Source organism: Loxodonta africana, chromosome 3 (assembly GCF_030014295.1).
Source record: "Loxodonta africana isolate mLoxAfr1 chromosome 3, mLoxAfr1.hap2, whole genome shotgun sequence".
NCBI classification, from domain to species: Eukaryota; Metazoa; Chordata; class Mammalia; order Proboscidea; family Elephantidae; genus Loxodonta; species Loxodonta africana.
The window spans coordinates 196,272,965-196,299,786 of NC_087344.1; the positions used below are offsets into that span (position 1 = coordinate 196,272,965).

The 26,822-nt window shown below is 47.3% G+C and overlaps 3 protein-coding genes and 1 non-coding gene across 8 annotated transcripts; 2 read left to right on the plus strand and 2 right to left on the minus strand.

Moving 5' to 3' along the window:
• The first annotated feature begins 9 nt into the window (after window positions 1–9).
• Window positions 10–2,162, plus strand: KLHDC9 (kelch domain containing 9). Its single transcript, XM_003415191.3, has 4 exons — window positions 10–577; window positions 871–1,030; window positions 1,122–1,320; window positions 1,767–2,162. Exons 1-4 carry the CDS (start codon window positions 51–53, stop codon window positions 1,931–1,933), a joined length of 1,053 nt encoding a protein of 350 aa, XP_003415239.1. The 5' UTR covers window positions 10–50; the 3' UTR covers window positions 1,934–2,162.
• A 79-nt stretch (window positions 2,163–2,241) lies between these two features.
• On the minus strand, window positions 2,242–23,300 carry PFDN2 (prefoldin subunit 2). Its single transcript, XM_003415193.3, has 4 exons — window positions 23,178–23,300; window positions 3,526–3,614; window positions 3,294–3,417; window positions 2,242–2,547 (listed from the first exon to the last, which is right to left on the minus strand). Exons 1-4 carry the CDS (start codon window positions 23,250–23,252, stop codon window positions 2,371–2,373), a joined length of 465 nt encoding a protein of 154 aa, XP_003415241.1. The 5' UTR covers window positions 23,253–23,300; the 3' UTR covers window positions 2,242–2,370.
• Window positions 16,756–16,829, minus strand: TRNAN-GUU (transfer RNA asparagine (anticodon GUU)). The gene has a single exon. It is a non-coding gene; the product is annotated as a tRNA-Asn (tRNA).
• Window positions 23,299–26,262, plus strand: NIT1 (nitrilase 1). 5 transcript variants are annotated; one of them, XM_010594885.3, is made up of 7 exons: window positions 23,299–23,405; window positions 23,973–24,071; window positions 24,339–24,593; window positions 24,702–24,805; window positions 25,034–25,167; window positions 25,323–25,448; window positions 25,727–26,262. In XM_010594885.3, coding segments are annotated over exons 1-7 (987 nt in total). In that variant the 5' UTR covers window positions 23,299–23,403; the 3' UTR covers window positions 25,994–26,262. The 5 variants fall into 5 exon arrangements, with proteins under 5 accessions (XP_010593187.1, XP_010593188.1, XP_010593189.1 ...); XM_010594886.3 differs by having other exon boundaries at window positions 23,311–23,436; XM_010594887.3 differs by having other exon boundaries at window positions 23,329–23,452.
• The last annotated feature ends 560 nt before the right edge of the window (window positions 26,263–26,822 follow it).

A 26,822-nucleotide genomic window follows, 5' to 3' on the forward strand; every position in this document is an offset into this window, starting at 1 on the left:
ACCCGATGCAGGCGCGCTGAGCCCACAGCCCTCCCGCCTACCCGGGGCCCATGGCGGTGGCGGTGCCCCCGGGCGGGGCGGGGGGCTCGGGCTGGGCCTGGCGGCCGGTGGCGCGCGACGCGCTTCTGGCGCGGGCGTTCCACTCCTGCACCGAACTGCGGGGACGCTTCTATCTGGTGGGAGGTCTCCGAGCCGGAGGAGCGAAAGACCCCAGCAGTGATACTGTGGCCTTCGATCCGGCTGGGGGCCAGGCCGTGAAGGTAGAAGCCCGGGGCGGCCCGAGGCGTAGCCACCACGACGCGGCGCCGGTAGGTGGGCGCTGGCTCTGCGTGGTGGGCGGCTGGGACGGGTCGCGCCGTGTGGCCTCAGTGGCCGCCCTGGACGCGGAGCGTGGAGTGTGGGAGGCGTGGACCGCGGCTCCCGGCAACTGCCCGCCCGCTGGCCTCAGTAGTCACACCTGCACTCGCCTCTCGGACCGAGAGCTGCGGGTAGCTGGCCGGGAGGGTGGTACCCGCACCCAGCGTCGCTATGGAAGCCTCTACACGTTAAAGCTGGACCCCAGCGCCCGCACCTATTGGTATGACACCCCTTTCCAAACCCGTCACCCTTCCTTATCCACACCGGAAAAGCGAAGACCGAACAAATTTCACAGGGAATTTATCCACATCCGCACGCTAGCACCCTCATTTCCTGGGAATCTACCCATGTCTAAGCAGGCTGAACTCTCCACCGGTGTGACCTTCCCTGTCATCCGACCTACCACACTGGCCCATGCCTTTCTATCCTTGAAAAGGGGGTGGGACTAAGTCAGTACAGCACTCATATTTTCCAGAAAACCCAACTCAGGCCTGAATTTTTGCACATCCACAGCTACAAGGAAGAAGGCTGCCACACAGCCTCACGCTCAGGTCACTGTGCTGCCCTGCTCCAAACTCCTGGGCCCCACCCAGGTCATCAGCTATTGCTCTTTGGGGGTTGCAACTCAGCTGAACCAGAAGTAGCTGGACATTGGAGTTACGGGAAAATTAAGGTATTAATCTATTCCATCTCGCTTAGGGTAGAAGGGGGCTAAAATTGTGATCCCCAAGTTTCTTTAGACAGTCCCTTCCTTCTCCCCCAAGGAAGAACCACCTATTGCTCCCCGCTTGATGGAACAGCTTGCAAGGCTTGTAAGCAGTGGGCAGGGGTCCCAGCAGGGGCCCTGGGGACTACGGCATCACTCGTGTTCTGTGGTGGGGCCCTTTGCTGTGCTGTTTGGTGGAGAAACTCTGACCAGAACTAGAGACACCATCTGCAACGACCTCTACATCTATGATACCCGTGAGAGCCTGCTTAATGATGGTTGAGGGGGAAAAGGTGGGAAGACAGGAGAACATGAGGACTGCAGAAATAAAGAGGATGGAGTGACAGGGTAGGGAGGAGAATGAGATTAAAGGAGTGCATCTAGTATTAAACATTTGAAGAGGAACACAAATCAAGTGAGGAGAAAAATAATGTGAAAGCTTTTGGTCTTGCTTGGTAAGAGTCCCATGGGTACCAAAGTGCTCCTGCCTCAGTAACTGCCCTCTACCCCTACCCAAGGAAATCCTTGTGGTGTAGTGGTTAAGTGCTAGGCTGCTAAACAAAAGGTCGGCAATTCAAATCCACCAGGCGCTCTTTGGAAACTCTATGGGGCAGTTCTACTGTCCTGTAGGGACACTGTGAGTCAGAATCAACTTGATGGCAACGAGTTTTTTTTTTTGTTTTGTTTTACCTCAACCCAACAGGAAATTCTCCTTCTCTGTGGTTCCACTTCCCCTGTGCAGACCGTGGGCTGAAACGCGTAGGCCATCGGACCTACCTTTGGAATGATCATCTTTACCTGGTTGGGGGTTTTGGTGAGGATGGCAAGACAGCTAGTCCACAGGTTTGCATCTTGGACCTCTTTGTCTGAAGTGGCAAAACACACTGCCAAATTCTCTGTTGTGTTGCAAATCCGTAAAGAATTATCACCAGAGCTAACTGCCTCATTTCAAATGCATATTAAAGTTCAATCTCAGAATCTGTGTTTATCTCTAAATGTTTTTTGGGGAGGCAGCAAATAAGTACATGCATCTTTATTTGCAAGGAACGGATAAAATATGGGTCCTACTCTGATACTGAGTCATCACCCTGGTGGAACCAGAAACCACAAATCATATGCTGTCCCCTGCCTCATGCAGTTTTCACCCGTAATGTTGGGAGAAAGCTTCAGGCTAAAGCTAAGCATTCTGACCAAAACATTTAATTAACAAAAAAATATTACAATAGCAGATAAAATAATAATAACAATAAAGAGAAAATTAGAAGAAGTGGGAGTCAGGGTAGAAAAAAATGCAAAGGCCTTGCTCCCTAGGAGACCAACACTCCGGCTGAGCTGGTCTTAGCCCCAGCTCCTTCTGAGTTCTCCTTGGCTGCTGGCTTCTCATCCTCCCCCATGAGACGGATGTTGTGCTTTTCCCGGAATTCATTTAGTTCTTTTCCCTTTGCCTGAAGCTGCTGTGTCAGTGTCTCAATGATCTTCTGGATCTAGAGGAAAGAGACAGGGGTTATATAAGGATTTCGGGGCCCCCTTCTCCCACCTGGTTGGGAGAAGTGAAGGAAAGATCACATCTCTAAACTCACCTTTAACCAAGTATTAACAATGGAGCCCAGACACTGGAATTACTCGCTTCTCAAATGCAGTGGTTTACAAACTTCAGCGTACGTGAGAAATCACCGGGGCTGCTTATTTTAAAATGCCCCTTTATGAGCTCCATGACCAAAGGGTCTGATTTAGTCGGTCCAGGAAGCTGCATTTTAAATTAGTCTGCCAGGTGATTGTGATGCAGGTATCCACGGACCAAGGAGCCCTGGTGACACAATGGTTAAGTGCTCAGCTGCTAACCAGAAGGTTGGTAGTTCGAACCCACCAGCCACTCCATGGGAGAAGGATGTGGCAGTCTGCTTCTGCAAAGATTACAGCCTATGGGGCAGTTCTCTTTTGTCCTACAGGATCGCTATGAGTCAGGACTGACCCAATAACAATGGGTTTGATTTTGGGTTATCCATGGACCACACTGAGAAACACTGTTCTCCAGCCCATTCAACCAAGTCACAGAGCTCATGAAAAAAGGCAGACAACCAGCAACTCCTTTATCCAAGGAAATTCTAGGCTCTTTATGCCATCTTCAACCTGAGTTCCTACCTAGACTTTCCTCCATCACATTCCCTGGCCTCCCCTTCTTCCTTACCCCTTTGTTGTCCAGAGCTTCTACTCAGGGACCCTTGCTCACCTGCTCCTTGTTGTTCTCCAAGGCAGGCAGCACCTCTTTGACAGTCCGCTCCACCAGCACCCCTCCAACCATGCGGTAGCACTTGCGGGTTTCATCTACTTCCTTCAGCGTATCGATCACAAGGCTGGGGTTGGAGGACAAAGCAGGATCTGAGAATTCAGCCCTACTCGAACCGTCCCTCTTAAACGGCCCATCTAACTCTCTATTGTTTGCTTCTCCCCAACTTCCTCACCTGTGCTCATTCAACTCCATCTCCAGCTCAGCTGCTTTGGATGCTAGGCCCCGCTGTTCCTGCCGAAGGCGGTTAAAGCCGGCTATTACCTAAAAAAGTGATAAGAGATAAGAGAGGGAGGAGACAGTAGAAATGGCAATCAAGGTAGTACATAGGGTAGCAAGCTTTACAAAGGTGCACTAGTGGACACCTACCTTGGAAAAACAGTAGAACACAAGTTTGCGATTTCTAACAAGTCTATCTGAAATTCCATTCACCAAACACTTGCTGAGTGCCTACTGGGTGCCAGATATTTGCTAGGCACTGAGGGCTGTAACAGATTTGGCACCTGACTCCCTACAGCTTATAGAACGGTGAGGAATGTTGTTGTTAGTTGCCATTCAGTAGGTTCCAACTACAGCAAACCTATAAATGACCTTTCAGAAGCTGATTGCCAGGCCTATTTTCTGAGGTAGGTTCAGCTGCCAAATTTTGCTAGTAGTCAAAAGCCTAACCATTTGTGCCACTCAGGCTCCTTGCTGAGGAACAGGAATTTATAATACAGGAATGGCGGTGGAAAACTACAGGGGCATCTAGACTTACAGGTAAGGAGGGCTTTCAGGAGGGGCCTTGTAGTGAATGACTTGTTCGGTTCTGCCCAGGATCCCTCTTACTGGTGAACTGCTCTTCCTTAACTCTGTGAGGTTCTTGCAGGGCTACTAATCACAGCATCTTTACCCTCTGACCACAGAGGCACTGATCTATTGTATGCCAGAGCCTCTGAACAGGAATTTTAATTTTGGGTAAAGAGACGGTACACAGAAGGCAGCTGGAGCTAAGACACCTAGCGGGCCTATAGAGATGATCCTCCGTTCCTACGCGAGAGCCCTGAAGCTGCCCTAGTTCTTGCACTTTTTGTGGCCTAGTTATTTAGCCTTTCCTTAATCGTGTTCAATTCTGTGAACTACCTACTATCATCCTTCAATGACGCCCACTAAAAAAAATAATAATAATAAAAAAATAAGTTGGCCAGACTCATTTTCTGTGGCCTACAAACTCTTGATACAGGCTTCCAGAGAGATAATGCCTTAACTAAGGCCTGAACGATGTGGGATTATGAAAGGCTACGCAGAAGAGACACAAGAAATAACGTAAGTAAAGGCCCAGGCAAGTGATTACTACCAGCTCAGTTCCCCAGAAGCTACACTGGGCATGAGAAAAACAGAGCATGAAAGCCAGACTGGGTACTAGTACCACCACCACACCACCATCACATCCAGTGTGGGCTCGGATGATTGGGTTTGGAAAGAAATACCAGATGAAAACTGGGAGATATAATAAGGAAAGAAAATGGGGAGGGAGGGTTTTTTAAAAAAAAGGAAAACTTGGAGCTTGAGACAAAAGACCAGGTTTTAAGTTCTGCCTCTGCCACTTAATAGCTCCATGGCCTTGGACAGATATTTAACCCCGGGGTTACATTTTCGAATTTTAGAATCACCTGGGGGGCATTTTCAAAACATGACTAGGGAGCCTCAGAACCATTATACAATCACTGGGGATGAGGCCCAGGCCTCAGTATTTTTAAACAGATCCCAGCATAATTCTAATATGAGAACCTCTGGGTTAACCTATTTAAGCCTTATTTTTCTCACCTGTGAAATGTAGCTACTAATGATACCTACTTCACAGGGTGGTTGTAGCAAGTGAACCAATGAGCATGACAGAGCTTTATAAGCAGTAAAGGACATTGATTACCATTATGCCTTCTCTCAAAACATAAAAAGTACTCCCTTGGGCCCTGTGGTCAGCTGAGAGCAGTGGGCCATCCATTTAACCCACTGCCAAATCTCCCTGCAGTCTTGTGTAGTGAAGAATTAACTTTACCCAAAGAGAGGTCTGGTCTTTGTTCCTGGGAGACAGCCTCAAAATCCTTGGGATTTCCCAGGTGACTTAAGTATTTTTGTTATTCCTGGCAGGACCCTAGGACCACACCTGAGAGTTTATGCTAATGACTAACTCCGGATGGCCGGCTGGCCATGCCCGAAGGACAAACCATGTGATTAGAGGGTTGGGACTTTGAGCCACAACCTCCAGAGAGAGGAGGCGGGCTGGAGGTTGAGTTCAATCACATGGCCAATGATTAAATCAACCATGGCCACATACTGTGGCCTCAATAAAAGTCTGGACACCAAGGCTCAGGTGAACTTCCCTGATTTACAATTTCTTGTGTATTGCCACGGAAACCCTGGTGGCACAGTGGTTAAGTGCTATGGCTGCTAACCAAAAGGTCAGCAGTTCGAATCCACCAGGTGCTCCTTGGAAACCCTGTAGGGCAGTTCTATTCTGTCCTGCAGGGTCGCTATGAGTCAGAATTGACTCGACAGCAGTGGGTTTGGTTTTGGTTTCTATATTGCCACACGTCAATGTGCCCGGAGGGTGAAGCACCCCTGGGGATAACAAAAGCTTCGTATTTGGGACTCTACCAAACTTTGCCCCATGTGTCTCTCTCCCTTTGGCCGGTTCTGACTGTATCCTTTTGCTATAATAAAACCACATTTTTAAGTACAGTTCTTTCTTTTGTGAGCCATCCTAGCGAACTACTGAACCTGAGAAGATAGTGGGAACCCCCAAATTTGTAGCCAACTGCTCAGAAGGGAGTGTCCCAGGGAGCCCTGAGCTTGTTGCTGGTATCTATAGTAAATGCAGCCTTCTGTAGGGCTGTGCCCTTCACCTGTGAAGTTTTGCCTACAATCTACTAAACTGGGTAGTTAATGTCAGAAATCATTTGCAAGTATCTCGCCCCCACTTAAATTATCTCCAGTCTCCTTCTAGAAACTTCACCCTAGTTTCAATGACTAGCCATCTCATCTTTACTGGGCCCTTCAGTTCTTTCTACAACGTTCATATACAGCTAATATAATCCAAACAGCTGACCTGCACAAACCATATATCCCTTCTGCTGTCCAACAAACCAAGGAATAATATGTGACTAGGGCATCTGACCTCCTCTAACTTCACAAGGGGAAGAATCGCCATCAGCACCAGCTCAAAGCGATTCCTATGAGGTGAAGGTCGGACATACCTCCACTCTCCAACCCTGTTACCAATTCTGATACCAACCATCCCTCCCAGGGTAGTCTCTACTCCTCTACTGGGTTCGATAATTTGTTGCAATGGCTGCACAGAACTCAGACAATACTCAGAGTTACAGGGTTTATGAGGAAAGTAACAGGTTACAATTCAGGATCAAGAACAACTCAGGATATAGTTCTTCAGTCAGGTCAGGACAGCTTCTTGGCCGTGCCTACAGGCAGGCCTCTCCCCTATTCCGGCAAGTGTTATGAAGACCTTTGGTTCTGCCAGTAAGTGCCCAGGGGCACTCCACTCAGCCAATAAGCCTCGGCCTGAAGGCGCTCAGCTCTCTCACTCTGTGAGCTGGCGCACACACTTTAACTGCCTTGCTCCGTGGGCCAGGGAGGGCCCTGCGCCACCTTGCGCAGGTTTCCTGGTTCTGCTACCACTGTTTCTCTGCCACTGCTTCTCACCATCTTGCCATCTTGCACCATGTCTGGTGTTACAGCTCCCCGTCTCCTGGGTCTCGGAGGTTCTCAGGCCAGGGACCCCGGGTCCAAAGGATGTGCTTTGCTCCCGTCTCTTCTTGGTGGTAGCAACGTCCCTCCCTTTCCACCTCTGGGATGGCTCATTTTAAGCCTAGAGGGATGGCAAAACTGACCAATCCCCTCGTTAGGGTTCCATACACCTTATTTGCATAGCCCCACCCCCACAAGGATACCATGCACCTTACTTGCAATTTTAGGAAGCTATCCAATCCCTTTGGTGGGCCACAAGTACCTTATTTGCATACCCCCACCCAATCTTTGGTGGGAGTTACAAGACCATGGCTAGAAAGGCCATATGAAGGTGATCCATTTTACTGCAACTAGGAACTTGCCATTCCAGCAACTTGCTCCCTACTCCTGCCCATTACCTCTTCATCTCAATCTACTTCATCCACTCATTTCAACAAAAACCTTGGAAACTGAACTCATCTGTAGTCTGCTTTTCCTTCACCTTCACGGCTAACCCAGATTCTAGATGTTCTCTTAACACCTCAATGACCCATTCTGCCAGTTAAAAGCATTAGTGAATACATCTGTGGGTAAATACACGAGTGAAATCAGCCTAAAGGGTCTAAAATTTCTGAGTGCTGATCTTATTTTCCTTAGCAATTAGTAGGAATCTACTTTTCAACCACTAATTTAACACAACTAAAAGCAAAAAGATTTCTTAATTCAAACTTTTCTTCAACATTATCCCTAATAATAACCCCCGTTTCCTCTTGGTTCAGTTTATGAACGTTTAATCAAATACCAAACTAAAAAAAACTATTTAAATTATATTCCCAAAAGTGAGTTATCCATAATCATCATGGAAAATTTCAGCCAAGGGTGCATTTAACCAGATGCCGTTGAGTCAATTCCAACATGGCAACCCTGTATGTATCAGTAGAATGGCACTTCACAGAGTTTTCTAGGGCTGATTTTTCAGAAGTAGATCACCAGGCCATTCTTCTGAGGTGCCTCTGGGTGGACTGAAACTGCTAACCAAAAGTGCACTAACCCCATTTGTACCACTCATGGATTCCAAGGGTATATTTAAAGGAGCTAAAAACTCTTAGCAACTGTCATGGATTGAACCGTGTACCCCCAAAATATGTTTATCGATCTGGCTAGGCCATGAGTCCAAGTATTGTGTGACTGTCCACTATTTTGTCATCTGATGTGATTTTCCTAAGTGTTGTAAATCCTACCTCTATGATGTTAATGAGGTGGGCTAGGCGGCAGTTATGTTAATGAAGCAGGACTCAATCCATGAGATTGGATTGTGTCTTAAACCAATCTCTAGTGAGATATAGAGAAGCGAGAAGACAGACAGAGGGACCTCATACCACCAAGAAAGCAGCACTGGGAGCACAGAGTGTCCTTTGGACCCAGGGCTCCTGCATGGAGAAGCTCCTAGTCCAGGGGAAGATTGATGACAAGGACCTTCCTCCAGAGCTGACATAGAAAGCCTTCCCCTGGAGCTGATGCCCTGAATTTGGACTCCTAGTCTACTGTGAAAGAATAAACTTCTGTTTGTTAAAGCCATCCACTTGTGGTATTCTGTTACAGCTAACTGCAACCTAACTGTAAGTTAAATGCAAAATAAGCCTACCATCTCTGGGGTCTACCAGGTAATGAAGACAAGAGAGGCAGTGCTCTACTCCCACATTCTTCTACTTAAAAGTACAACTTTTCTAATGGTCTTCTACCCTATACCCAAAACCAAACCCACTGCTGTCAAGTCGATTTCGACTCATAGCTAGATCTAATTCTCCTTCCCTTTCATTCATTCTCCTTAAGTTGTCTGGTGTGAAAAGGGACAGCCAGGTCACTGCTGATTCTCTCAACCCCATTAAATCATCATCTTACATGTAAGTGCCCTTACAAAAAAAGAATCCAATTAAAAGACCAGCTATTTATCCTTTTCTAAAGTAGCTTCAATCCTTACAACTATGCAGACCTCTTTACAGTCCTGTAATTGGAATATACAAACAATTCTATAAAGACATGGTTCTCTTATTTTTAAAAGTTACATAGCATCTATACTCTATTGATACATTTTGTTAAAACTGCCTAACTATTCCCCTGTTGTTGGACATTTAGGTTGTTTCCAATTTTTCTATAGCAAATGTTAAAACATCTTTGGACAAATAGTACAAAAATTTTATGACCATTTTCCTTAAATTATATTCCCAAAAGTGAAATTAATTAATCAAAAGGGTATTAACATTACTAAGGCTTCTACTGCATATTGCCAGAAAGCTCTCCAGAATGACCAGAAAAATCTGCACTACTAGCAGCAATGTCTGTTTTCCCAGGGCCCTAATGGTAGCTTTTATTATTTTGTCGATTTAATAATTTTTAGAGTTGGATGGGACCTTAATTGCAAAAACCTGGAATCATCCTTTGACTTCATCCTCCACATCCTATTCATCTCTAAAATCATATCTACCTGCTAAATACCTCAAATCTACCCACGTTTATCTAACATGTTTCACTCTCTCTCTAACCTATACTATTGTAGCCACCTAGCTGAGTTCCACACTGCCTCCAGATTTGCTCCTTCCATCTATTCCCCACACTGCAGCACAAGTGACTAAGATTTAAATCTAACCATATCACTCCTACGCCTAAAACATTCAATGATTTCCCATCTTTCACAGGATAAAATCCAAACTCCTCTAAACAGAGCACAAAGTCCTATAAAGACTTGTTGATCCCTGCTTATCTCTCCAACCTGCCCTGCCCCATTCCAATCAATACTTCTCTCCATCTCTTACACTCACCACCCTAGCTGTCTTAAATCAAGTGTAGTTCCCCTAATTCACTTGCCCTCAGGAATATGCATAGACTCTTTACTTTTGGAGCTCTGGGGGTACAGTGATGATGAGCTCGGGTGCTAACCAAAAGGTGGCAATTCGAATCCGCCAGCCACTCCTTGGAAACCCTATGAGGCAGTCAGTTATACTCTGTCCTATAGGATCACTATGAGTTGGAACAAACCCTACCGCAACAGGTTGGTATACAGGAAGCCACAGTCCATTTAACTCCCAAATGACTGGGTGGAACTATGTAAATGAAGTGCTTGTAGACCATCAAGGGATTGGACAGCTCACAGACAATAAGGTGCATGATACCCTTGTGTGTGTGGGGGGGGGGCCGGGGGAGATGGTAGGTGGGGCCATGCAAATAAAGGGTATGGTACCCTAATGAGGGAATTGGTCAGTTTTGCCATCCTGCTAGGCTTAAAATAAGCTATCCCAGAGGTGGGAAGGGAGGATCTCACCAGTACCAAGAAAGAACAGCCAGGAATGTAGCACGTCCTTTGGTCTCAGGATCCCTCCATTGAGAACCTCTTAGATCCAGGAGACAGAGAGAGAGACCTGAAACACAGGAGCTGATGGGAAACAGCGAGAAGCAGCAGCACAGAGGCACGAGAACCAGAAGAATGGCAAGAGACAGCACAGTGGGCTTCCTGGCCCATGGAGAGAGAAAGCTGAGTGTCTCTGGGCAGGAGAGTTGATAGCAGAGTGGGGTGCCTCTGGATACTTGGTAGCAGGGCTAGGCTCAATGACCCATGGAGCAAGAGACGTGAGTGCCTTCAGGCTAAGTTTTACTGGCAGAGTGGGGTGCTTATGGCTACTCATCGGCAGAGCTAAATGAGCTTTGTGTCACTTGCGGGATTGTGGCTGAGAAGTGGCTGTCCTGATCAAAGAACTCTATCCTAGCATTCCCGAACCTGTTACTTCTCTAATAAATCCCATAATCATCAGTATGGTCTGTGAGTTCTGTGTGGCCAATGCAATGAATTATCACACTCCACAGAGAAGTGGAGAGTACTCTGGAGGGATGGGTGGTGTCAGAATCGGTAAAGAGGTTGGATGGTGGACGTGTGTCTGACCTCTGCCAATTTTACAGTTGGTATCAGAAGTGGGATTCGTTGCAATTGCTCCAAACTCATGGAAGCATGGGACTTTGTAAGAGAAAGACTGAAGGGTCGTGGGAAGTGAAACTTTTGATTCTTGGATGATTACTTTGGTTGTTATTATCTGTAATGGCTGAAAGGAAAATAAGAGATGTTATGTTGCAGCTGAGGGGAGAAAAAACACATCTGGAGGGGCCTGGGGCAAAAGCCAGGTTGATTAAACAAGATGATTGATGGGGGGCCAGGGTCTAATGGTTCCATCCAGCCAGAGGCCCAAGGCCATCTGCTTATGAATGAGAAGATAGTCAAGGGGTGAAGAGGAAACTGGAATGTTTTTTAAAAAGGGTTATGTGTTTATTTGAATGTACTATGGATAATGAATGTTTCTCCTACCTAGTGTTGTAAAGTAGACCTAAATGTATGATAGAAATGAAAATTGGGTTTATAGGTAACACAGAGCATGTAACTCTGCCTTCAGCCAAGACTTGACTGGATGTGCTAAAAGGGCAACTAAGATTTGCAGGAATGATACACAGGCTGTTGGTTTGAATGCAGCAGCCCTATGTATGTAGTATTGGGGGCTTAGGTCCAAAACCTGAGCCCTACCCAGGTTCTTCCAGCCAGGAAGTTTACATTTCAAGACATGCAGACACACCCAGAACTACTGAAAGAACAGGAGATTTGCATTTGCAGGAAGGACCTGCAGGATTAAAAAAAAAAAGACTTTGAATTTTGAGCAAGTGATTTGTCTTGGAGTGTACTGAGGCAGGAAAAGTCTCTGCCCATCAAAAGAACCCCCTCCTAGAACCAGAATTTAAAGGGAGCCGGTGAGTGGACAGCCTGACATGCTCACTTGTGGTGACCACCTGGGTCCACTCAGTAAGTAGAAGTCAGGGAGGTGCCATAACAAATAGATGGGCTGAGTCTGGACATGTTCCATTAGCACCCACTGACCTAGTAGTCCGTGGGGGCTAGGGTTGAGAGAGAGAGAAAAACGACTGGCTGGTCGGAAATGCAGGGAGTTGTGCAGACTCCTGAGCCTATGGATGGGACCCACTGACCTATTCCATGGGGGCTAAGGATGAAAGAGAAAGGGCTGGCTGGTCTGAAGTGCCAGGAGGTGTGGGATTTCCAAGCCTATGGCTAGCAACCATTGACCTGGCCTACAGGGGCTAAGGATGAGCTAAAGAGAAGCTGACTAAATGAAGAGAGAAACGTTTGACACTGTGAGCTGGTGTAGACTGCTGCAGTTTGATGGCTTGCTCTGGGCTGGCCTTTGTTTATGGACGCAGATGCTCAAAGTTCCAATCAGAACAGAAGATTCTCAGACCAAGGAACACGGCTGTCTCCTGAGTACTTGTTTGATAGGAACGGGCGATTTAAACATTGGCTATCTAAAGCGTGCATAGTCATGAAGTGGCTGGCTTATACAGTTTCATGAGTGTGCTTACATTAAATGACAGGGACAAGGGAGGATCCCCACTGAATAGAATCCTCTTTTCCTGATGGGTATAGGGAAGAGAAAATGGGGAAACATGTTCGTAGGGTTATACGGTTCAGTTGTGAGTGTTGATTGTTAATAGGTTTAATTGTAATTGTAAAAACTGTAATTGTAGAAGCTGTAACTGTGAAAGAGTGGACTAAGGGGAGGCACTGCTGGACTGGAGTACAGTGGCCAAACCTAAAATCCCTTTGCTATGCCGCTACCTCATGAGGCTGAGACCAAGAGAATAATCTCTCAGTTAAATTTATCAGAGGCCAGAAAGGATGAGAATGAGATGAACTTCTGGAGAACCTGACCAGATCAGATGGATACCTGCAGCTGACCTGAGTGGCTCATACCTGAGTAACCTCGCCTTAACAGCTCTTTGCCCTACTGAAGGACTATTTGTTAATGACTGTTTTGGATGGGTAAAATGATTGGGAGGGGGAAGTTAATCCTTCAATTATGAAAACATCAATGGCTGGAAGAGCCAGGGGGTGGCCTGTGGAGCAGTGAATTACCTAATATGGCCATTCTAGCCATAGCCTTTGTAACTCGCACCAAATGACTGAGTACAAAAAAAAAAAAAACAAAAAAAAAACCCCACTGCCATCAAGTCGATTCCAACTCATAGCGACCCTATAGGACAGAGTAGAACTGCCCCACAGAGTTTTCAAGAAGCACCTGGTGGATTCGAACTGCCGACCTTTTGGTTAGCAGCTGTAGCTCTTAACCACTGGGCTGCCAGGGTTTCCTAAAACAAACCGAACCCATAGTAGTCAAGTCAATTCCGACTCATAGTGACCCTACAGGACAGAGCAGAACTGCCCCACAGAGTTTCCAAGGTGCAGCTGGTGGATATGAACTGCCAACTCTTTGGTTAGCAGCCCAGCTCTTAACCGCTACGCCACCAGGGCTCCTAATGACTGGGTGGGACTATGAGAATGAGGTACTTGTGGCCCACAAAGGAGAATGGATAGCTGCTAATAATGTAAATAAGGTGCATAGTACGCTTGTGGGAGTGGCACCATGCAAATAAGGTTTATTGTGGCCCACCAAGGGGACTGGTCAGTTTTGCCTTCCCACTAGGCTTAAAATGAGCCATCCCAGAGGCGGGAGGAGAGGATCACACCACCACCAAGAAAGAAGAGCCACGAGTGTGTCTTTTGGACTCGGGATCCCTGCAGTGAGAATCTCCTAAATCCAGGAGACAGACAGCCGTAACACCGGACGGCAATACAGCAAGAAGCAGCAGCAGAGAAATGGCAGTAGCAGAGGCAGCAGAACCAGGAGACTGGAAGGAGACAGCACAGTATGCTTCCCTGCCCACAGAGCGAGAGAGCTTAGTGCCTTCGGGCTGGAGGCTTGCTGACAGAGTGGGGTGCCTCCAGGCACTTGGTCCAGAGAGGCCTGCCTACAGGCACAGCTGAGAGGAGGCTGTCCTTATCAAAGAACTGTACCCTGGGTTGTAACCTGTTACCTCCCTAATAAATCCCATAATCGTTGAGTATGGTCTGTGAGTTCTCTGTAGCCATTGCAATGAATTCCTGAATCCAGCAGAGAAGGAAAGAGTGCCATGGGAGGAGGGCTGCTGTCAAGATGGTAAAAAGGCTGGAGAGAAGAGGCATGTCTCACCTCCATCTCACAGGAATCAGCCCTGGGCTGCTGATTTTGATCCTCCTTCCTCCCTGTGAAGTCAGAGGTCTGACGATGCCTCCACGCCATTTTTTACACCCCTTCAATGTAAAAGGACCTACGGTTCTATTCATAGTGCTTCACCTTTTACTACCCACACTATTTCAGTTGGTATTCCTAGCCACTTCTATGGTTTCAACAATTGTCCTTATGCTAGTTGCCTGCAAACCCAGGCCTTCTCATAAATTCTAGGCCCAGGTTTACAACTTAGAGGAAGCTTTGGAGTCAGAGAGAAATGGCTTCGAAGTCTGACCATGAGCAAGTTACTTCTTCATGAATACTTTCTTTTATAAGGATCAGCACAAAGCTGGTTAATATGAGGCGGAAGTTAAAGATGTCACAAATGTCCAATTTTTCCAAATTGCTGTACCACTCTACCATCTCTAACATCAACTACTCCTCCCATCAGTATTCTCTTTCCCATGTTTGGTTTCCTTAATTCACCGCAAAGCCTCACAGAACTCACAAACCAAATCAAGGAAATGGCTCACATGGTTGTGTAGGCTGGTAAGTCCCAAATCCAGGGGTGGGTAAGGCATAGGCTTCGCCTAACTCACGTGGTCACAGGGGCCAACAAACCCAAATTGGCAGACCAGATGACAGGCTGCTAGCTCACAAGGCTGCAGAAGCTGGTGAATAAGGTCGGACGATAGGCTGCTGGCCCATGGGGCTGCATAAGCTGACAAATCCCTGAACCTGCAGGTCAGATGGTAGGCCGCTAGCTCAAGTCCCAAGAACTGGAGGTCAGACATTGATGAGCCAGATGCAGGATCCAGATGCACAGAGAGAGCCCTGCCAGAGCACCCACATATATACAATCGATGCAGATCATAAACTGGGGAGTCCTGCAAGCCTGTGACTCAAGATAAACCCCACACTAATCCTGCCTCATTAACATATAGAGGTTAGGCTTTACAACAAAAAATGGAGAATAATTACATCAGATTACAAAATGGAGGCAGCCACCCCAAACTGGGAATCATGGCCTAGCCAATCCGACACACAACACCAACCACCACATCTTGTTAGGGTTCCATATACCTTATTTGCATGGTCCCACCCAATCATTTTGTAGGAGTCAGAAAGACTGTGGCTAGAAGGGCCATGTTAAGTAATTCACTGCACCGCACCTCTCAGAATATAAATTACTTCACCAATAAGACAGAAATAATAATCTGTCTCATAGGATGTTGGGAGAATTAATTAAATTACATCAAGGACAATATCCAGCACATAAGAAGCTGTCAATACAAGCACCCATCTAAGATGCATCAATTGATCTCAACCCACCTAGAGCAAAGCAGAATGAAGAACACCAAAGACACGCGGTAATTACGAGCCCAAGAGACAGAAAGGGCCACATAAACCAGAGGCTATATCAGCCTGAGACTGGAAGAACTAGATGGTGTCCAGCTACAACCAATGACTGCCCGTATAGGGAACACACAACAGAGAACTCCTGAGGGAGCAGGAGGGCAGTGGGATGCAGACCCCAGATTCTCATAAAAAGACCAGACTTAGGGGTCTGACTGAGACTAGAAGGACCCCAGTGGTCATGGTCCCCAGACCTTCTGTTAGCCCAAGACAGGAACCATTCCCAAAGCTGACTCTCCAGACAGGGGCTGGACTGGATAATGGGATAGAAAATGATACTGGTGAACAGTGAGCTTCTTGGATCAAGTAGACACGTGAAACTATGTTGGCATCTCCTGTCTGGAGGGGAGATGAGGGTAAAGGGGGTCAGAAGCTGACCAAATGGACATTAAAAGAGAGTAGAGGGAAGGAGTGTGCTGTCTCATTAAGGGGAGAGCAATTAGGAGTATATAGCAAGGTATATATAAATTTTTGTATGAGAGACTGACTTCATTCGTAAACTTTCACTTAACACACAATAAAAATTTAGAAAAAAAAGCTGTCAATAAATGGTAGCTGGCATTATTACAGAACATCTCCACCTAAATGTCCTATCAAACCCATTGCTCTCGAGTTGATTCTGACTCAGAGTGACCCTGTAGGACAGGGGACAACTGCCCCAGTGTTTCCAAGGCTGTAATCGTTACAGAAGCAGACTACCACATCTTTCTCCCTCAGAATGGCTAGTGGGTTCTTACTGTCGACCTTGATGTTACCGCCAACTTTTCAGTTAGCAGCCGAGCGCATAATCACTACACTGGCAGGACTCCTAAGTGTCTGTGGATACCTTAAACTCAGTATGCTCAAAGTTGAGCTGATTATTTTACCCCCAAACTGTTCCTCTTCTTGTTTCCCTTTTTTCTGCTAATGACACCACTCTAGCCTTCTAAGTAGGAAACTCTGGCTTCATCTTTGAACACTTCCTTATCCCATCAACTGCCAACTGTATTGCACCCACCCAAAAAACCCATTGCCGTCCAGTCAATTCCGACTCATAGTGACCCTATAGGACAGAGTAGAACTGCCCCATAGAGTTTCCAAGGAGCGCCTGGCAGATTTGAACTGCTGACCTCTTGGTTAGCAGCCGTAGAACTTAACCACTACGCCACCAGGGTTTCCAAAGTGACCACTTCCGTCCCTGGGTGCGCTCGAACCACCAACCTTTCTGTTAACAGCCGAACGCGCTAACCGACTGCGCCACAGAGACAGGCACATACCTCAGCAATTTCTCTTAGGCTCACTAACATCACCGTAGTCCAGACCTTCATTACCTCTTGTCTACTGCAATAGTCTTCTAAATGAGCTTCCTATTTTGGGGCTCTCCAAATTCGTCCTACACACTGCTCTAATTTAATCTTCCTAACAGTTGGCTGACATAGAAAAATGTTCATGATACATTATTACGTATAAAAAAGATTACAAAACATATCGTAGGTATAATCCTAATTTTGTAAAATGAAGTATATAAACAATGCCCTTCTTCCCCTCCACACACGTAACGTACAAAAAACATAAAGGGGGAGAAAATGGGACACTCAAAAGATACATCCAAAATAATAATCGTTACCGCCAGAGAACAGGTTTTTCTTTAACTTTAAGGACCACATCTTTTTAACTTATATATCATGATTTAGCCAAACTAACCCCGTCACTGTACTTCATATCTTTCCCCTACTCTCCTCCCCTTACTCTATTCCCTATTCCTATTGCCACCTGTTTAAATGTATCCTATCCTTCAGGGCTCAGCTCAAATATCTCTATATGATCATGGTATAAGTGGAAAAAATAGGTCTGTCTGATTCTGAAGTCCCTCAATTAAAAGCCTTGCTCTCTAGTTACTGACCCTGGGAAAGTTAACTTAAAAAACCAAAAAACCAAACCCATTGCCATTGAGCCGATTCCGACTCATAGCAACCCTATAAGACAGAGTAAAACTGCCACACAGAGTTTCCAAGGAGCACCTGGTGGATTAGAACTGCTGACCTTTTGGTTAGCAACTGTAGCACTTAACCACTAGCCACCAGGATTAAATGTCATCTGTAACGGGAGGATAATGAAACCTATTTCAAATGGCAGTAATTAAGTAAACACATAAAAAGAAGTAAAGCACCTGGCACAATGTGTTGTTACTTGCTTCCATCTTGTTTGTAAGGGACATACGTGGCAGCACTGATTAATGTTATTTTTTACCCAGTGTTCCCTCTGGAAATAACCCAGGAAATTTGCATTTGAAAAGACATGCAGACCTACCCAGAGCTGCTGGCAGAGGAGGAAATCTCATTTGAAGGAAGGACTTACAGGAAAAAAAATGCCTGTTTTGCTTTCTGAATTTTGAGCAAGCAATTTGCCATTGGACACATGGAGACAGGAAAAGTCAGCGCTCATCAGAAGAACCCCCTTCTAGGACTGGAAGTTAAAGGGAGCCAGCGAGTAGATGGCCTGGTATGCTCACTTGTGGTGACCACCTGGGTCCACTGGATGAGTGGAAGTGGGGGAGGTGCAGTAATGAATAGATGGGCTGAGTTTGGACATGTTCCACTGGCACCCACTGACCTAGTCCACAGAAGCTAGGGATGAGAGAAAGAGAGACAGGGCTGGCTGGCTGGTCTGAAGTGCAGGGAGTTGTGTGGACTCCTGAGCCCACAAGTGGTGCCCGGTGGCCTTGCCCACAGGGTCTAGGGATGAGAGAGAAAGGGCTGGCTGGTCTGATGTGCAGGGAAGTCTGTGGACTCCCAAACCTCCGGCTGGTACTCATTCACCTAACCCACAGGGGCTAGGGATGAGCTGAGCAGAACCTAACTAACAGAAGACAGAAACGGATGTTTGAGACCATGAGCTGGTGTAAATTGCTACAATTTGATGGCTTGCTCTGGACTGGACTTTGCTTATGGATGTAGATGCTCAAAGTTCCAAGTGGAAGAAGATTCATCACATCCGGGAACATGCCTGTCACCTCAGAGTACTCATGTGATGGGACGAGCAATTTAGAAATTGGCTATGTAAAATGGGGGGATACAAAGGCATGAAGTGGCTGGCTAACAGGCTTGTGTGGGTCTGCTTACATTCAAAATGAGCGGGACAAAGGAGGATCCCCTCCGAATAGATTCCTCTTTTTCTGATGGGTCTGGGGAAGAGGAAATGGGGGAAGGTACTGACAGGATTAAATGTCTCAGCTGTGAATAATGACTGTTTACAGGGTTAACTGTAATTGTAGAAACTGTAATAGTAGAAGCCATAACTGTGGAAGAGTGGACTAAGGAGGTGGCACTGCTGGACTGGAGTACAGTGGCCGAACATAAAGCCCCTTAAAGGTTCTGCTATGCTGATACCTTGAGAGAGACTCACAGTAACGGAAAAATCTTCTCTGAGTTAAATTTTATCAGACACCAGAGAGGGTGAAGCCACGACGATTTCTGGGAACCTGATCAGATCAGATGGACACCTGCAGCAGACCTGAATGGCTGGCACCTAAGTAACCTCACCCTGAGGGCTCTTTGTCCTATTGAAGGACTAATTGCTAAGGACTGTTTTGGAAAGGGAAAATGATTGAGAGGGGGATGTTATCCTCCAAGACTGAAAGAACTATGGCTAGAAAACCTAGGGAGTGGCCTGTGGTGTGATGGATCAATTTTTAAAGGCCCTTTTCGGCCATGGTCTTGTAACTCCCACCAAACAATTAGATGGGACTACGCAAATAAGGGGAAACCCTTGTGGCGTAGTGGTTAAAGGCTACGGCTGCTAACCAAAGGGTCAGCAGTTCAAATCCACCAGATGCTCCTTGGAAACTCTATGGGTCAGTTTTACTCTACCCTATAGGGTCACTATGACTCAAAATTGACTCGACGGCACTGGGTTATGCAAATAAGGTGCTTGTGGCCCACCAAGGAGACTGGGCAGTTTGCTAATAATACAAATAAGGTCCATGGCACCCTTGTGGGGGTTAGACCACGCAAATAAGGTATATGGAACCCTAACGAGGGGACTGGTCGGTTTTGCCATTGTAGGGTAATGCTATTCAGCTATATGCATCCCCTCCCTAATGAAGTCTGCTTTGCTCTTCCCTGAAGCATGCTGGGGATGAATTCGGGATGGACTCGGGCTAAGGTACAAGGCCGGGAGTGGCATGACTGGGCCAATGGCCAAGGCCGAAGAATCCCTTAGCAACAAGAAGGAAAACATCTGGGCCTGGATGTGAAGTCCCTGGGAACACTGACTGCCCAAGGACGTGGGAGAAAACGATGAGCCTTGGTCCCAGTTGGAATGGTATATAAGCTTGGGTCCCTTGCCGGGTGGTTGTGGAAAATACTCCAGCCGGCCACCACTGGAAGAGAGCTGCCCGTGTCAGTAAGTTTCCCTGAATAAACGTATGAATCTGGAAAAGGCTATGTGTCAGTTCTTCAGATTATCTGCCAGGACACACAGTGAGAGTCTTCCCTTGCTGGGGCTATCTCCCAACAGCCATCCTGCTAGGCTTAAAAGAGCACCAATCCCAGAGCAGAGGGGAACCTGACTACCACCAAGAAGAAGAGACAGGAGCAGAACACATCCTTTGGACCTGGATCCCTGTGCTGAGACCCTCCTAGACCCAGGAGACAAAGAGCTGTAACACTGGAGACGGCAAGACGGTGAGAAGCAGCAGCAAGGAAACAGCAGCAGCAGAACTAGGAAACAAGGGGCGTGGTGGGCTTCCTGGCCCACAGAGTGAAAAAGCTTTGCACCTTTGGGCAGGAGGATTCCTCAGAGTGGCGTGCCTCCAGGCACTTACTGTCAGAGCTAAAAAGCTTTTTAACACTTGTTCAAGCAGGGCAGAGGCCGAGCAGAGGGGCCGAGGTCCTGAGAAAGGCCTGCCTGCTAGAACAGCTGACAAGAGGCTATCCTGATCAAAAAACTGTACCCTGAGACTTTCCTGATTGATTGTGAATTGTAACCTGTTATTTATTCCTAATAAACTCCATAACTGTGGGTATGGTCTGTGAGTTTTGGGTGGCCACTGCAGCAAATTATCAAACCCAACAAAGATGTAGACTGCCATGGGAGTGACAGATGGTATCAGAGTTGGTAAAAAGGCTGGAGGGTGGAGACATGCAATCAGCCTTGGGTTGTTGACACTGATAATAATGATTCTTCCCCCTTGTGAAGTTAGAGGGGGCCAGAGATGCTGCCTCCACACCATTCTTATACCCCAGGTGACTTCATCCACAACCAGGGCTTTATCTACTATCCATAAGCTCATAACTCTCTAATTTGTATCTCCAACTCAATTTCCTTCTGTAACTCAGGATTTATTAATCAAGATTTATAGATCAAACCACCTACTAAATGTCTCTACTGGGATATCCCATGAGAAACTGAAATTCAAAATCCTAAATTAAACTCATTTTTCCCCACAAACTTGTTCACTCTCCTACATTCCCCAAAGAACCATTATCCACCAAAGACAAAAACCAGAGCAATTCCTCTTTTACTCCACTCTCAATCTTGCAATCCATCTCAAACTTTGAGTCCACCTGCTCCCCAAAATTGCTGGGCAACTCCATACTTTAGTGCTTTTTAATACATTATTTCCTCTATCTAGAAAATCTTCTACTTCCTTCTTTCCTTAACTAATTTATCTTTTAGAACTGAGCTGAAGAAGAATCTCCTCTAGAAAACACTTTATGTTGTTTTGCCTAATTATCAACATACGGTGATGAAGTCAGTTCTATTTAGTATGTTTTTACAGATGGGAAAAGCTGAGGGAACTCATTGTAGATCATATATAGAGAGTAAGCAGAAGAAATGAGATTCATACCCCGGGCTGTCTGATCTCAGTGCACTGTTCTTATGCTCTTAGCCACCCCCACTACACCACAGGTTCCCTTGCCCACCTGCTCCCAAAATTCCATAACCTCTTGCTAAGTTAAGGGGTCACTCCTTGAGCAACCATAAAGGAGGGGCTGTGAGGCACACTGAAAATCTTTGGTTTGTAAGCATGTGAGCTACTTGAAGACAAAGACAATTTCATTTGTATGTTTCCCTGTACCCAAGAGAGTGCCTGGTACATGGCAGACCCTTAAGAAGTACTAGGTTACTTCCGTCCCTCCCGCTTTTCCCCTAAGCAGGGCCCTGAAGTAGTTCCAACTGATTCAGTCATGGCCGATGAAGCACAACCCGAACAGACTCCAATTTTTACAATTTGGGTGCTCCGGAATGTTAACTAGGAATAGGAAAAATGGTCAAAGCCCTGGAATGGGAGACTCAAAAAAGGCATAATGACCCCTCTCAGGAGCCTGAGGCATGAAATTGGATTACTGGCAGGACTGCGGAGAGCAACGCACACAGTTTCCTGCCATCTTTGAGAGGGGCACCAATGTTTCTGACTCCGCTCAAAATCCCACCGGCAAGAGATTTGGTTGCTGTGCAACTTCGTATGCTGCCCTTGTTTTCTAAGACGGAGATTAGCTTTCTAGCAGGGTTTCGACCTATTTTTTTCCCTTCAGGGTATCATTCCGGTTCACCAAAATTTTAAAAATCTGGGTCTGTTTCGTGTTGCTTCCTTGGCCAAGACTGACCCAGGAAGAACCGGTTCAAAGCCCTGCCCCTAAGTAAGAAACTCTCTCTTCCCTCCTCCCCAAAATTCCATAGCACTTTACATCTCTCTTGGGACACTTGTCTTCTGCTTCATATGAGTATTTTCTGTGTTTTATTTTCCCCACCAGGCTATCAGCTCTTTGATAGCACCGATGGTTTTAAAATTTTTTATGCAAGGTACCTTTGCCTGTAGTAACTGTTCAACAAATAATTGAATGAACTTGTAATTAATACAGCTAAGTTCAAATGCAACCTTATGCCACTTGATTACTGATCCTGTTTAAATATGTTTTCATTTCTATTGTGTAGGTTTCTTACCATTCCGATTAAACACTATTTTTTTTTCCACTATTAGCAAACCATGGTTTCCAAGCCACAAAGGTTCTTTCTGATTAATTTATCAAATGTCTCTGACGCTAAGCACTGGGAGAAACGCAAACTTGGATCAGAAAAAGGTTTTTGGTCTCTTAAGAAATTCAATCTAGTAATGACACCCGAATCTAGTATAGAACACTAGGCTGTTCGAGTATTTGAGTCACGTGGCTCTGCAGAGTGGCGGCGACTGTCCACGTGGTTCGAGGGTCACGTAACAACATACTACACAACCAGCCCGTTGTCTAAGGCCCTAGGATTCCTTATGAGCAGCCTTGCCCGGCCATATCCTGCCTCGGGGGTGCAGAGGAAAGGTGGGGAAAGTGACGACCCATCTTCCCTCAGACTTGTGCAACCTCCCAGGCTCTGCACCCCAGGGCTTTCCACTCTCCCAGGTTCACCCATCACCCCAGCGGGGCGTGGCTCTCACCTACCCACCGGCCCACTCTCTCCCGGGGGGCCCGGCTGGCGTTTCCAAGGACCCTCCCCTCTCTAGGTGGCCATGCAAATATGCAACTCGGGTAAAGGCCTATGCGAGCCACAGGCCCCCCTCTCCTCGCATCAACTACGGACCCAGCCGGGGTTGTTCTCCTTGGCTTTCTCCGCTTCTCACCTGTTCGGCCGACACCGCCCCCTTCCCGACGCCGCTACCGCTGCTCTTGCCGGCGCGACCGCTGTTCTCCGCCATCTTCGCCGCCTGCTGGGTTTCCGGCCTGCGCGGCTCAGCCCCCGCCGTGCGTCACGTCCGGTCTTGGAGTTACCGCCCACTCGCCTCCGGCGCCTTTGGCTCCAGGCCGCTCTTCGCCCCGGACCTTGCTGATGGTTTCGGCTGTATCCTGATGTAGGACCTGCTTCCCGTCCCGCCGGCCGCGGTGAATTCCACCTGCGGTGCTTTAACTTGTGCAACAGAGACGCGGCCCCTGGGAGAGGCGGAGAAGGATGGGTTGACTGGAGGGTGGGGGCACGGGTTGGGATGTGGGTACTCGTGGCCGGGATCGAGGGAGGGTGAACTTCCCTTCGGAGATTCTCGGTGTGAGGGGGAAATATGCGTTTAGTCAATAAAGCTGTGCAGACGCACAGTCGAGAAGAAAGGCCTGGGAAAATCAAGGAAGTTTCCCGTAGGTGACTTTTGAACTGCGGAAACGTTTGACAGAGGAAAAGGGCTTCTGTGTAATGTGAGATCGCTGTAAGTCCAAGTATTCCGGCGCCCAGCAGAGCCCCTTCCTCTACTTTCCTACTTTGTGACCTCTTCCTGTAGCCTATGATTGCTTAGAGTGTTTTGAAGACTTGGGAGTTTTTACTGGCAGGGTTCTGATTCAGCCTCACAGTGTGAAGGGAGAAGTTAGAGAATCCCAGAAACGTATGGCTTCAAGGAGGGATCGGTGTCCTGATTTTTCATCTTCCTCAGGCTGGGCTTCATCATCAGGCCTTGTCACCAGCTCCTGCCCCTCCTTCTGTGTCCTGGACTCCGAATACCTCGACTCTCAGTACTTTGTGCTCAGCACAGGTAATGTGTTTTGTTGTGTCCTCAGTGCCTGGCACATAGTAGATACTCAGTGAATGTTAAATGAATGGATGGTGGGGAGACACAGGGGTGCCAACCATCCACAGAACATTTGATTGGTGAACCCACTAGGCTTTGGTCAGTGTGCCCTGTTAAGAGCAGAATCAAAGGGAAGTCCAGCCTTCCTGTCTCCCCATTTAAACCCCTTATCATTAAACTTGAATTTCCCCATGCTGGGATGTCTGAGAATCCTGTCTGTGCCATTCACAGGCCCAGAGCCATGGCCATCTCCTCTTCCTCCTGGGAACTGCCCCTGGTGGCTGTGTGCCAGGTAACATCGACACCAGACAAGGAGCAGAACTTTAAAACATGTGCTGAGCTGGTTCGAGAGGCTGCCAGACTGGGCGCTTGCCTGGCTTTCCTGCCTGAGGCATTTGACTTCATTGCACGGGACCCTGCGGAGACACTACACCTCTCTGAGCCACTGGGTGGGAAACTTTTGGGAGAATATACGGAGCTTGCCAGGTATCAGGGAAAAGGGGAGGGAGAGGTAGCCTTTGTTGTGCAGTATCCTTGGATTGCCAGTAGGCGGCTAGAGCCTTGAGAAGAGTTGTCTGTGTCCCCTCCCCCCAGGGAATGTGGACTCTGGCTGTCCTTGGGTGGTTTCCATGAGCGTGGCCAAGACTGGGAGCAGACTCAGAAAATCTACAATTGTCATGTGCTTCTGAACAGCAAGGGTGAGACTTCACAACCCTTTAGCCTGCCTCTTCCCAGGCTCTTCTACCTAAACTTAGATCCCCAGAATTGTTTTCTCAACTTTTAATTCCTTGCCCCAGGGTTTTAGGGGTGTTTGTACTTCTCTTCCTAGCCAATAAACAAACCATCTTCTGTTTGGAGATGGGCGGAGGAGCTAAACTGGGCTTCTAGTGCACCAGCACTGGCAATTCTTCTCCTTCTTACTGTAGGATCAGTAGTGGCCACTTATAGGAAGACTCATCTGTGTGATGTAGATATCCCAGGGCAGGCACCCATGCATGAAAGCAACTCTACCATACCTGGGCCCAGTCTCGAGCCACCTGTCAGCACACCAGCAGGCAAGGTGGGAGTTGTGAGAGAGGAACAAGGAGGAGGGGGGATAGGAGTACTTTCAAAGTGGTGGTAAAGGGTGGAAAGCCCTAAGGAGTGGAACAGCAGAGGTATGACTAGATGCTGTCGGAAACAGGACAGGGAGGCTAAATAGACTTTTCATTCCAGATTGGTCTAGCTATCTGCTATGACATGCGGTTCCCTGAACTCTCTCTGGCCTTGGCTCAGGCTGGTGCAGAAATACTTACCTACCCTTCAGCCTTTGGATTTGTTACAGGCCCAGCCCACTGGGAGGTAAGAGGATGCCTCTTTGAAACCTAAGGGCTGTCTCTTAGCCTCATTCTCCTCCCTGGACCCTACTAATAGATTTTCTTCCCCTTTCCACCTAGTGCGAATTTCATTCTCCAAACTGTTGTCTAGCTCTCATATGTTACAGGATAGTTGACTTTTCCTAGGCAATTGACAGAACAGTCACGAAGGGTAGATTATGCACTTGGCCTGTAATCTCCACCTATTACTTTCCCATTAGCTGCTATGTGTAGTTAAGTGAACACGCATCTCCTCGCCCCCAGGTGTTGCTGAGGGCCCGGGCCATTGAAACCCAGTGCTATGTAGTGGCAGCAGCACAGTGTGGCCACCATCATGAGAAGAGAGCAAGTTACGGCCACAGCATGGTGGTGGATCCCTGGGGAACAGTGGTGGCCCGCTGCTCTGAAGGACCAGGCCTCTGCCTTGCCCGAGTCGATCTCAACTATCTACGACAGTTGCGCCAACACCTGCCTGTGTTCCAGCACCGCAGGCCTGACCTCTATGGCAGTCTGGGTCAACCATTGTATTAAGCATTTTAACTTCTGTGAGTTGAGACCCCCATTGTGAGCCGATACTGCTGTGACTTGTAGGCAGGACCCGGGCACAGCAGCCCTCACTTGGACAACTTTGACTCTTTTTGATGGAACACGTGCTCAGCTTTTTGGGAAAGAAACTTTCACCTGGGCTCAGATTTCAGTTTCAGAAAGGTGGATTTTATAGTCACTGTTTATTTCGTGAAAACTGAAGTTACGCTGAGAGCTGAGCATCACTGGCATTGAAAAAAAAATGTAATCATTAAGTTTGTGTTTGGACATCTCCTTTGGGAGTTGGAAGGGGCGGTGGTGTTGTACCAGCTGGCCTGGGCCCTAGTTGTTGGCCTCCTGGCTTATTCAGCATGCCTCCCGACCTGAAGGGAAGTGCAACATTCAGTGCATGTCCCAGCCCTGTCCTCCCGAGCTTGGCAGAGGGGCTGGAGAATGGGGAAGGAAAAAGGAGGGAATTGATACTGAATGACTTCACTTCCACATATGATGCCCTTTGCCCAAGTCAAAAGAAAGCAAAGGGGAAAAGGGCTGCAGGGTACATTATTTATTTTCACTTGAACATGGAAGGAAAATGTCACACTCCCCCTTCCCCTTTTCAGGGGGAGTGTATTTTCATCAGCAGACTCTTCTCCATCCACCCTGTGGATGTGTATACACAACATCACAGTTGGGAGGAGTGACTAGGCTGATCCAGTCCTCTCACCTATTACTCCCTTGAAGAGGGTTTGGCAAGGGAGAAAAAGGAAGGAGCCACACCAGGCAGAGGCTTTAAGCCGTGGAAGAGAGGAAAGGAGGCAGAGAGGAGCAGCACCAG

What these genes read in the sequence shown, in the direction of transcription:
- PFDN2 (XM_003415193.3), bottom strand. Translation starts at nt 23,252, where the DNA reads ATGGCGGAGAACAGCGGTCGCGCCGGCAAGAGCAGCGGTAGCGGCGTC. An exon ending in GGGCGGTGTCGGCCGAACAG is followed by an intron (nt 3,615 to 23,177) that starts GTGAGAAGCGGA and finishes TCACTTTTTTAG; the next exon opens with GTAATAGCCGGCTTTAACCG. An exon ending in ATGGAGTTGAATGAGCACAG is followed by an intron (nt 3,418 to 3,525) that starts GTGAGGAAGTTG and finishes CTCCAACCCCAG; the next exon opens with CCTTGTGATCGATACGCTGA.
- NIT1 (XM_010594885.3), top strand. An exon ending in GTACTTTGTGCTCAGCACAG is followed by an intron (nt 24,072 to 24,338) that starts GTAATGTGTTTT and finishes TGCCATTCACAG; the next exon opens with GCCCAGAGCCATGGCCATCT. An exon ending in CAGGCCCAGCCCACTGGGAG is followed by an intron (nt 25,449 to 25,726) that starts GTAAGAGGATGC and finishes CCTCGCCCCCAG; the next exon opens with GTGTTGCTGAGGGCCCGGGC.
- KLHDC9 (XM_003415191.3), top strand. Translation starts at nt 51, where the DNA reads ATGGCGGTGGCGGTGCCCCCGGGCGGGGCGGGGGGCTCGGGCTGGGCC. An exon ending in CCCAGCGCCCGCACCTATTG is followed by an intron (nt 578 to 870) that starts GTATGACACCCC and finishes GCACATCCACAG; the next exon opens with CTACAAGGAAGAAGGCTGCC. An exon ending in CCTCTACATCTATGATACCC is followed by an intron (nt 1,321 to 1,766) that starts GTGAGAGCCTGC and finishes TCAACCCAACAG; the next exon opens with GAAATTCTCCTTCTCTGTGG.